The sequence below is a fragment of the Bos grunniens genome, chromosome 21 (genome assembly GCF_055505025.1).
Source record: "Bos grunniens cultivar Pamir isolate PY7600 chromosome 21, Bosgru_T2T1.0, whole genome shotgun sequence".
In the NCBI taxonomy this organism is placed as follows: domain Eukaryota; kingdom Metazoa; phylum Chordata; class Mammalia; order Artiodactyla; family Bovidae; genus Bos; species Bos grunniens.
The window spans coordinates 37177215-37189384 of record NC_141185.1 but is presented as its reverse complement, the minus strand read 5'-3'; the positions used below and the strand labels follow the sequence as shown (position 1 = coordinate 37189384).

The 12170-nt window shown below is 38.7% G+C and overlaps 1 protein-coding gene across 3 annotated transcripts in view; it reads left to right on the top strand.

Annotated features, from left to right (window-relative positions):
• Positions 1-12170, top strand: part of PTPN9 (protein tyrosine phosphatase non-receptor type 9) — a 70691-nt gene that overhangs the window by 51838 nt on the left and 6683 nt on the right. For 2 of the 3 annotated variants that reach the window (XM_086363896.1, XM_086363897.1), the window contains exons 8-9: positions 3548-3641; positions 8630-8696. In XM_086363896.1, coding sequence (XP_086220022.1) covers positions 3548-3641; positions 8630-8696 — 161 coding nt within the window. Of the gene's footprint in view, positions 1-3547; positions 3642-8629; positions 8697-10750; positions 10888-12170 lie in introns of all 3 variants that reach the window. The other variant, XR_015149815.1, reaches the window with a different exon arrangement.

Here is a 12170-nt window from a genome sequence, read left to right as displayed (position 1 = left end):
AGGCTGTTGATTCTTGTTCTAAGTGTGATCTCTGGTCCTTGCTTTTGGGCAGCTTCTGCCTAGAGCGTTTATGGTGTTACATTACTTTCTGAGGAGGAGTACTGGTCCATTTAAAATAACACACAGTCAGTAAGAGAGAAGAGTTGCCTCTTAGGAATTTAGCCTGTGGGATTTTCCTTCTACCTAAATTCTATAACTGGTTTGTAACTACTTGATAACTCTTGTTGGCAGTAGAGCACTGATCATTTCTCTTACTGCTGCTGTCATTTATCCTAACATGTTTTCATTGGCTACAGCAAAAATTTCTTTTCCTCCAAGTTTTGAGATCTGTTTGTTAAAAATTAAGGAAGCTGTCTCCAGTGGGTCTTAGGCTCAAGTTCCAGCTTAGCCAAAAATATCCTCTGTGACTTACCCAAGTTATTTCCCTACTCTGTACCTCAGTTTTCCTGTTTGTAATATTTTATGTTAGACTCGCTGATATCCACTGATTATTTTATAGCTTAAATGTTTTAGGGATCTGTGAGTACCTCTCTCCCCTTGTAATTCCTCTCCAGCTTAGTCAGTGTGCTGTAAAAAAAAAATATGCAAAGAGTGAGGAAAGAGAGAGAAGGAAAAAGAAAGAGAAAAATAACCAGTTAGGAAACAGATAAGGAAGGTAAGAGAGAAGAAGCAATTGAGAAAAAAAAAATCAATAAACAAAACAAGAATGCAAAGAAAAATAAGGGAAAAAGAGAGAAAGCAGAACATGTATCATGTGGGGAGAATGTTCTTCCCTACCGGTTCTAGACCCCTATATGTGTCCAGTCCTTTTCCCAGCCAGAGCAGAGGGTGTACCCTTGTTCTGGGAATTCCTGACTCTGCTCTGGTGCTTCTACTGAAGGGGCCTTAAGGTGTCATTTCTACCATGGTTCCCCTTCACCACATTAAAAATGTGTGTTTGGATTGTCCTCTTTGCATCTCCAAGTCAGCTATCATGTTATAATCAGAGAATATATCCCGATGTTATGGAAGGATTCCCAGTCTTGCCTCTTTATTTATCGAATGAATGAAAACATCCTACTTCAGGAGCTGGAAACCAGAACGCTCAACATCTTCAGGCCTGTGTCTCACCCCCAGTTCCAGTAGAACTACTTACACACAACAAACTGTTTTCCTTGGAATTCTAGTTTAAGAAGTAGGTATCAAGAGTATTCACTGCGGTCCAGGATGCCCACGGACTGTGAGACTTTACCTTTTTTTCCCCCTCATTCTTTCAAAGGATTTTTTTTAATAAATAAAAATTTAATTTTTATTATGAGAAAATGATAAATTCAAAGATGATGTATACCCTTTCCGCACCTATCCCATGGTAACATTTTCCAGAAGCTTTGTATAGTATCACAACTGGGATATTGATAAGTAAGTAAGTGAAAGTTGCTCAGTCGTGTCTGACTCTTTGCAACCCCATGGACTGTACAGTCCGTGGAATTCTCCAGGCCAGAATAGTGGAGTGGGTTAGGGTTGGAGATCTTCCCAACCCAGGGATTGAACCCAGGTCTCCCACACTGCAGGTCCACCAATCTTATTCAGATTTCCCCAGTTTTTGTTTGTGTGTTTGTGTATTTAGTTCTTTGCAATTTTTATCACTCAGGTAGGTTTGTGTATACAAAAGCACAGTCAAGATACAGAATTCCATAGCCATATACCTCTCCATTCTATCCCTCCCCATCCCTCACCCCTGTAACTACTAATCAGTTTTCCATTACTATGATTTTGTCATCTCAAGAATGTTATTATATAGATGGAATCATACTGTATATAGACTTTTGGGATTGCCTTTTTTCACTCAGTATAATTCTCTGGAGTTTCACCCAAGTTGTTATTTGTATCAAGTTTGTTCCTTTTTATTGCTGAATAATATTCCATGATATGAATGAACCACAGTGTAAACTGTTAACCAGTTAAGCACTTACCTGTTGAAGGACATCTGGGTTGTTTCCAGTTCTAGCTATTACGAGTAAAGCTGCTGTGAACATTCATGTCTAGGTTTTGTGTAAAAATAAGTTTCTGTTTCTCTGGGATAAATGGCTAAGGGTGGAATTGCTAGGTTATATGTTAATTAAGTGTTTAGTTTTATGAAAAACTGTCCAGCTGTTTTCCAGAGTGGCTATATTCTTCTGCTTTTCCCCCCAGCAATATATGAATGGGCTGTTTATTTTTTTAAAATATGTATTAGTTCTTTTTTTGACTCTGCTGGGTCTCTGACCTTCATTGTGGCATATGGGATTCTTAGTTGCAGCATGTGGGCTTCAGTTCCCTGACCAGGGACCAAACCCGGGCCACCTGCGTTGGGAGCTTGGAGTCTTAGCCACTGGACTACCAGGGAAGTCCCAGAGTGACCCATTTTCTTTGCATCCTCACCAGTGTTCAGTGTTGTCGCTTTTTTTTTCTTTATTTTGGCTGTTCTGATAGGTATGTAGTGATACCTCTAAGTTAAAATTAAAATTGTGGTCTTAATTTACATTTTTCTACTAGCTAATGTTATTGAACATTTTTTCATGTACTTATTTGCCATCTGTATATCCTCTTTGTAAAAACGTCTTTTGCCCATTTTCTATTTGGATTTTTTTTTTTTTTAAACTCTTGATACTTGAGAGTTCTTTATGTTCTAGGTACTGGTTCTTTGTTGGATGCATAGTTTGAAAATATTTTCTTTCAGTCTGTAGCTTTTCTTTCTTTTTTTCTTTTCTGGTTCTCTTGTGAAGCAGAAGTTTATTTTGATGAAGTTCCTTTAATCATTTTTTCCTCTATGGCTCATACTCTTGATGTCAAGCCTAAGAACACATTGCTTTGCCTTAGAATCCAAAGATTTTTCTACTTTTTTCCCTAAAATTTTTATAGTTTATGTTTTACATTTAACTTAAATCTGTGATCCATTTTGAATTAATTTTTTGTGTAAGGTTTAGTTTGGTGTTCAGATTTTTTCCCTATAGATATCTAATTGTTCCAGCACCATTGGTCGGAAAGAGTATTCCTTCTTCTGTTAAATTGTTCTTGGAACTTTTTAAAATATCAGCTGGGTTTCTTTGTGTGGGAAGATTCCTCTAAGAGTATAACGTGACTAACAACTATTTCTTACCATCAAGAATTAATAACTGGCAGTTTTTAGTATTTTGTTGTATTTGCTTTATCTTTTTATATAAAAGAAAGAATTAATTGTAAAGTTGAAATCTCTTCTAATCGTCACCATCAATTCTCACTCAGCAGTAGTCACTAGTATGAATGTGGTATGTTTCCTTCCAGATCATTATGTTTATATCCTTACATATACATTCATACCCATAAATAATATAGAGTATTAGTTTATGTGGGTGGTCTTTGTAAAAACTTTTTTGCTTTTAATCAATATATATGCAGATGACTTTTTCAGAATCAAATAATACCAAAGAAAAAAAGTAATGAATGACAAATAGCAGTCTCCCGCCTTACCCTCAGTTCCACTCCCGTTGTCATCCATTTTCAACTCTTGTAGTTGTTTCTTTATTTCAGTTTGTTTCATCTCTTTCAGGTCTCCAGGAAACCTAGAGAAGAACCGCTATGGGGATGTACCCTGCCTGGACCAAACTAGAGTGAAGCTGACAAAACGAAGCGGCCACACTCAGGTAGAAAGATAAATGTCTTTCAGAAGCACTGGGGGAAATGTAAGCCTCTTCCAAAGTGAAGCTTACTAATACTGTAGTAGAAAGAACATGAACTCTAAGCCAGAGAGAGAGAGTTTGAGTTTTAGACTACATACTAGTCTGTTACCATATGAAAGTCCTTTTATGCCCATCTCACAGTATTAAGTGGAAATTAAATGAAATACTTGATGTACATGCTGATAGCCCAAAGTCTGGTATATTACTGTAGGTACTCAATAAATTATTTCTCCTTTTACTCTTTAGTTATAAAGTCATAGACATGTCATCTGCCTTACTGGTGTGAGGTTATATATTGCATCAATACCAGAGGACTCATTATAAGTGACCTCTGATTTTTCCATCTAGAAGATCTGACAAAAATTTTAGACAACTAGTGTATGCATGGACTTCCCTGGTGGCTCAGATGGTAAAGAATCTGCCTGAATGCGGGAGACCTGTGTTTGATCCCTGGGTTGGGAAGATCCCCTGGAGGAGGGCATGGCAACCCACTTCAGTATTGTTGCCTGGAGAATCCCTATGGACAGAGGAGCCTGGTGAGCTACAGTTCATGGGGTCGCAAAGAGTCGGACATGACTGAGCACCTGAGCACAAAAGAGATGAATTGGTCAAATGCCTATATTATTTAGTATTGATTCAATCATATCTGTGCATATTAAAAATCATATATGTTTAGTAGGGATATTTAGTGAAAATGTTATTCAGACTCTTCACATATATCTGTCCTTATTTGAGCTACTTTTTGAGTCAATCTAACACGGTTTTCCAGAACACATCTTTTTATTTCTTTTTTTAAGTATATTGTCACTGGAAAATTTATCCTAAATCAGAAAAAAATCTATAACATTAGCACAGTTTTTTCTTTTCTTTCATTCTGTATCTCATGCATCCTCTAAAGCATAATCACTTAATTCTTTTTAAAGTCCTCTTTAGTATGACTTGATTACAGCGACATCCAAAACTTAGAATTTTGAGGTCAGCAATTAAATAGGTGTTATATTTCCTTTTTTTTCCTTCTGATACAACAGTTCTGTCTGGTGACCTCTATACACATCAAAAAACAGCATTGATTGAGCTTCCTGTTCACAGTTAAAGGAGTTTAAATAGTGCCCCTTAACATCACACACAGTATAAGGACTTGTTATATCCCTCCTCTTGTTTCTGGAGGATAATTCTTAGGAAGATGATTGCTTTATATTTGGGCATATATGATATATGAATCAGGACCGTGGGATCATGGTTTTAATCTCTTTGACCCTACTGTTTCAATTCATAAACTGAATTCATAACCCTGTCTAGGGTCCTTACAGAGGGTTTTCGTGCAGTGGTATTAGCTGAGAGTCTGCCTGATTGAAGGCAAATTCATCAGTATTACTGAGTTTTGTCTTTGTTGAATTGAGGCTCTAGAGTCAGAGATATCTGAATGCATCTGTCTTGTTGACTGCTCTGTCTCTAAGACCTAGAACAGTGCCTATCATGTATCAGACATTCAGTAAATTATTTGTGAGTGAATGAGTGAACCCACCCCAGTGTACCAGGAGACTATTCTAGTCATCGTGTAATTAATCTGAAGATCATCACTTGAGTTAATACTCCCTCTCCGTACTACAATATTGGTAGAGGCTTTTTTCCACAGTAAGTGGAGGATTCAGGTTTGTTAGTGAATTGTTTAGCAGGTTTATATATACCTGGAATTATATTATGTTTCTATTGAACCTGGCCCATAACATAATGTGTGTGCTGCTTTGGTTCTTCCTGCTGTTTCAGTTTGCCCCCAAGTCTGTACTTTATCTCTGAGGTCGTTTTCAGTTTTTAATATCTAATGATTCTTCTGAAATTGCTGGTTTTAATTCCCAGTGCTCTCAGAGACAAAGATGCTAAAAACTGGTATCCTTAGTTATAAAGAAATAAGTCCCCTTTAAAGAAGTGCCATTTCTTTTCAAAGCATGAAGGTAACTCCAAGTGTGACAGCTTATATATTACTTATACAATAGTGTTGATTGACATGTACCAGCTAAATCATTTGTACTTTTCTATGCCTTCTCACATGGGCCCTTTAGGGTCCCATCTGAGTGTGCCAGGCAGAACAGAGGATGGGCTTTGGCTGACTGTGGGTGAGGCCTGGATTAAGAGGCCTGGTTGGGGTGAATGTGACTTTTAGCTTGCTGAGTCCACTGCATGTTTCATTAGCTTAGTGAAGGTGTCCTAATCAGGGTAGAGCACTAGTATTAATAGTATGAGGTCACTACCAGTTGCTGTGGGAGAAGAAAAGAGCAGGAAACTCGACTAAATAATCAGTGGGAGGATAAGTTGGTAGACTGACTATCTAATGGACATGCATCCAAATAACATGGGTTTGACCGTGAGATAGAGATGTTTTCTTTTTGTGGTTGAGCCATGCAGCTTATATGATCTTAGTTCCCTGATCAGGGATTGAACCCGGCTCACATCAGTGAAAGACCTAGGTCCTAATCACTGGACCACTCAGGGAATTCCTCAGAGATGTTTTCTGAGGGTGGCTGTGGGGGTACTGACAGCTCAGACTATTCTCCAAGTGTTGGAACCAGTGGCAAAAGGGTTGATGGGGAGTCATTTTGATCTCTTTAGACTGGAGTGGAGTATGAATTTTCCCTAGTTTCTTGTTGAAACATCTTTACTTTTGCCCTGTAACCCTTCATATCCTCTAATATCCATCCATCCTAGCTGCCAGATACTCTCAACTAGTTATATTGTGACTTGAGGCTGTAGCTGCATCCGTTTGGCTTTTTTATCAGTTTGGACTAAATAGTGTTGACAGAGATCTTGTGAGGAGGTAGAATAAAAACAATAAAAATTTAAGCCTATTTAATTTTCCTGATGGCTAATGATGTAAATAGACGGAGGACATTGGGAGGTGGGAGAAGGCCCGCAGAAGAGAGTGCATCATGAACTGTTCATTGAGATTCTTCTGAAGGTGTGTGGCTTTTGCTTTGTGTCAATTTAGGCAGTAACAGAGCCTGGGTGTTTGGCCCATGCTGTTGATGGTCCTAGGTGTGAGGTGTAACTTTCTTCCTTCTCCAGTCACACTTTGCCTTTTGTGTGTTACCACGTGGACAGGATGTTCCTGCTCAGGTTGCTTGGCTTGCCTCCCTTCTGAGTTTGGTTTTGAGCTGCAGTGCTGTAGTCCTAAGGGACTTTTTTTTTTTTAATAGCGGCTTTTCTGAGATATAATACACACACCATACGGTTCACTCTTTTAAAGTGTACAAATCATTGGTTTTTAATATATTCTGAGTTGTGCAACTGTCACCACAATCAACTTTAGAACATTTTTATCACCTAAAAAAGAAACTCACCTTGGTAGTCACTCCCCATTTCCCCCAAGCACATCTACTCTTTGTGTACTCTTTTGGCCTTTTGTGGACATCTTACGTAGAGTCATGCAATATGTGACCCTTTATGTCTGGTTTCTCTCACTTAGCACGTTTTCAAGGTTCATTCATATTGTAGTATGTATCAGTATTTCTTTTTTATTGCTGAATAATATTCCATTGTGTGTGTGTGTGTGTGTGTATACACATTTTATAAAATATTTATTCATTTGTTTATTTTTGGTTGTGCTGGTCTTTGTTGCTGCACTCAGGCTTTCTCTAGTTTCAGCAGGCAGGGGCTACTCTCTAGTTGCAGTGCACAGGCTTCTCGCTGCAGTGGTTTCTCTTGTTGCGGAGCATGGGCTCAGTGGTTGTGGCACATGGACTTAGTTGTCCCATGGCATGTGGGAGCTTTCCAGACCAGGGATCGAACCCATGGTCCCCTACATTGGCAGCTGAATTCTTAACCACTGGACCACCAGGGAAATCCCTACACCACATTTTATTTATCCATTCCATTAGCTGATAAACAATTGAGTTGTTTCTATTTTTTGGCTACTGTGAATGATGCTGCTATGAATATTTGTATATGAGTTTTTTTTATGTAGATCTATGTTTTCATTTCCCTAGGGTTTAGAATTGCCAGGTCATATGGTAGCTTTAACCTTTGAGGAAATGTCAGACTGTTTTCTAAAGTGACTGCACCATTTTATATTACCACTAGTGATGTATGAGGATTCCAGTTTCTTCACATCTTTGCCAATATTCGTTATTATCTTTGACCTGTAGCGATTCTAGTGGGTGTGAAGTGGTATCTCATTGTGGATTTGATTTGCATTTCTCTGATAACTAATGATGTTGAGCAACTTTTCAGGTACACATTGTCCATTTGTATATTCTCTTGGCGAAATGGCTATTCTGATTCTTTGCCCATTTTAAAATTGAATTGTCTTTTTACTGTTTATTTGTGAGAATTCTTTATATAGTCTAGCTACAAATCCCTTATAAAATGTGTGCATTCTGTGGGTTGTTTTTTCACTTTCTTGATGGTGTCCTTTGAAGCACAAAAGTTTTCTATTTTACTGTAGTTCAATTTATCTGTGTTTTTCTTCTGTTGCTTGTGTTTTTGATGTCGTATCTAAGGAGGCTTTGCCTAACCCAAGGTCACAAACATTTATTACTATGTTTTCTTCTACGAGTTTTATAGTTTTAGCTCTTACGTTAGGTCTGCAATCCATTTGGAGTTAGGTTTTGTTTTGGCTGTGCTGTGTAGCCTGCAGAACCTTAATTCCTTGACCAGGGACTGAACCATGCCCACAGCAATGACAGCTCAGAGTTCTAAGCACTGGACTGCCAGGGAATTCCCTGGAGTTAGGCTTTTGTGTATGCTGTAAGAGGGTAGGCTTGATTTTTCTGCATGTGGATATCCAGTTGTTTCAGTAACATTTGTGCAGGTGAGGTTTTGAATTGGTCCTTTCACTTCTTCACTGCCTGACAAGAAGAGAAAATCCATACCTTGAGTTTTATGTACCTAGTACATCATTTTCGTACCCAATTGGTATATTCCACACAACTGCAATGATATTTCCTTTTTATCATTAGACAGATTACATCAATGCCAGTTTCATGGATGGCTACAAGCAGAAGAATGCTTACATTGGTACACAAGGTAAGTTAGTCTGCCATTCACAAATTGGTTTTGTATCATCTACCTGTGATTGTTTGCACCAGGGGATAGCATAATTTTTAAAGGAAATGGTAACTTGTGGTGATGTTGCAGCCTTTAGACCTTGTGAAAGTGAAAGTCACTCAGTCGTGTCTGACTCATTGCGACCCCATGGACTGTATAGTCCATGGAATTCTCTAGGCCAGAATACTGGAGTGGGTAGCTTTTCCCTTCTCTAGATCTTGGTCTTTCATAAAGATTGAGGGTTCTTGAAGAAGGCAGATGAGAGGTGTAGAGTTTCTTTATCAAATGTGCCTGGAAACTCACTGCATAGAGATAAACTAGAGATTTGAACACACAACATTTCTACAAGTTTTTGGATTGAGTCTTAGTGTTGCAGACCCAGGGGAATGGACATCAGAATTGACTGGCTAGTGAGATTGTCTTTATGTCAAGTAGGACATAAAGGGATGGCAGTGGACTTCCCAGAGATAGAATTCAGCCTGTGAATGGGTGTTGCTGGCTTAAGAGACTTTCGCTGGTCTGTGTACCATTACAGAGTACACCAGCCTCTAACATGGATAGTCTTTGCTAAGTCTGACAGTGAAGTATTGGGCTCTAGGAGGATTTCAGATGGAGTTTCTATTAATGCTCTTGTGGGCCCTAGTACTATTAATGACTTGTTCTCTGCCATCTCAAGAATACCAGGTTTCCTTCAAAGAGAGTGGTAAGAAATCATAAGAGGATAAGAGAGGCCATCATATGGATTTAAGGGCCGTTGACCATTGTGGAGTATGGCCAGCAAGAGATCTGGCCGGTACCTCCTTAATCAAGCGATCACACTTAGTATCACCAATAATGGAGAAACAGATATATGCCTCCTATTCTGATACAATGAGAACTACACAATGTAACCTTTGTTGTATGTTGCCAGTTTTTAAGTGAATCAATCGGATCATGAGAAACAAACCTGAGAAATCCAGATTGTGGAACATTGCTGGAGAACTGGCTTAGATTTTTTCAAGTTAATGCCCTGGGGAAAAAAAAGTGGGGGAGGGATTAAAGGACACTAAAGAGTCACTGATAACCAAAGGCAGTGTGTCATCCATAACTCAATTTGGAAAAATAATTTTTAAGGACAAAATATTGGCACAGTTGGAGACTGTATATTAGACAGTATTGTTGTATTAATGTGTAATTGCTGCAGTGTGATAATGATATTGTTCTATGGAGAATGTTCTTCTAAATACGTGTTCAGGTATTTAGGAGTGAAATGTCATAATGTCTGAAACACATTTTTAAATAGTAAAAAAGAAAATATGTGTTGTGTATATATAGAGAAGGCTTTGTAAAATAATAGCTAAAAATGATAGCCTTCAAGCTAAAGAATGTATGCATACATTGTGCTGTGGTTATTTTTTTTTTTTTTACTTTCTGTAGGTTTCAAATTTTTCAAAATAGAAATTGAGGGAGAATAAAAAGGAAAAGGTCCTTTGGATTTTTGGTACATTATTAACTGGTCTGATGGTCACAGTCTTACTTTTCCTTAGGGGGGACTACTACCTCCAGAAAGCATCCTTTAAGACCTTAGGAAGAAATAAGAGAACTATCAGGAAAGATTTTTGGCACGTATAGAATAGGATGTGATCTGCCTGAGAGTAAGGAGATGTCTTTGTTGAGGAGGGTATCTGTGGCATGAGTGGGCTTCTGGAGGGTAAAGTTTGGCTCTAGGGGTCTCAGAGTGCTCCTTTCTCTGGTTTAGACGGCAAATGCACTTCCTAGAGTTGTTAGCTATGCAGGGATTGGATCCTTTAGGCTGGCTCTGAAGGCCCTGTCTGGGAGAGGAAACTCATCCAGAAGTATGAGAGAGTTCAGCACTGATCACTTAGAAGGCATCAGCACTGTTAGGACTGGAAAATGGGTTGGTTTGATATATCTAGTTAACCTTCTTGGCTATATTCCGTGTTCTGATTTTTATTCATAATAGTTCTACTGTTATTTATAAAAGTATCTATTTTAAATATAATAGATATATAATTGCCATCTAATTATTATAGAGACTCTGCAAGGAAGGTTTATAAATCCATGAACAAACTGAAGCTCAAAAAGGTTAAGTGACCTTGGATCACACAGCTAGTAAGTGGCAGAGCCAGGATTTGAGCACATGTCTGCTTGATTCAAACAGACAAGCCAGGTTAGTGGATTGTTTCACCCACATCTGCATAAACTGCTGACTTTGTTTCTTTAGAGATGTCTACTGTTAAAGAATCTAATCTGGGGAAGCATAACTTTCCCTTCTAAATCTCTCTCTTATGCTTCTGAGGAAATTATGACCCTTCTCTGTCCAGCCTGAGTCTTGAGTGGTATTGTCAGGTGCTCTGTGTGGCAACACCAGCTTTGCCCGTGGTTTAAATGTAGAAAATAAAGTCTGTGAGAGCTACTGTGATGCAGAATAGTGAGATGCAAACAAGGCTAAGAGTCAGAGGTAGGGAAAGGCTGTTTTTATTATCTTCTTGACATGCATGCTATAGTAATGCCATGTCCTTTGTGGAAAAGGAAGATGAAAATCACTCATAACCCTGAGACTCAGAGAAAGTGCTGGCATTTTGCAGCATCTCCTTCTAAACCTCATTCTGTGCATACAAATAGATGTGGACATATAAAATACCTAAAAAAACAGGCGTTTTCTATACATTATTTCTTTTTTCTTTTGATGGTTATCTTGTGAATACCTTTCCATAGCAAAAATACAGATCTTACAGTATCACCTTTATGGATTGCTAAAATTTGGGGTATGCCATAATTTAACATCCTCTCTTGTTAAACATTTAGCTTGTTTTCAAGACTTCATATGCTTCTGGCAGTGTCCCCTTCTGCATAGAGGGAATTCTACTATCATAAAATGTTTGTGCTTCCTAACAGACTTGAGCAAAAATGGCAGTAAAATTAGCAGACTTCCAGGACCAAATCAACCCGTGGCTCTGCCCTGCTTCCTTGAAAGCAAAGGCGGAAAAGGCACTGGAAAAGTATAAGGAATTATCCTGAGCCATTACTCACTTGATTGAAAGGGAGTTATTGGCTCTGAAGCATCTTCAAAGTTCCTGCTGCGTGCCCAGCCCTGTACAGGTTCTAACTCTAAAAGGGGAAGTTGATGACACGGCCCTTGCCCTCAGCACCATGTTTGGCTGAGATATGATTGCTTCTCACAAAGTAAAATGCCTGATGTAAGACCATGTATATCAAATGGTTAAGCTGTTTTGATCCAGCTGTGCCATCGAGAACTGAGAGGAGAGGGAGCCCTACAAAGAATGTGATGTTAAAAGAAAGATTTAGGGAAGAGGCAGTACTTGAATGGAGAAGGACATGGCAACCCACTCCAGTATTCTTGCCTGGAGAATCCCATGGACAGAGGAGCCTGGCGGGCTACAGTCCATAGGGTCGCACAGAGTCAGACATGACTCAAGCGACTTAGCGTGC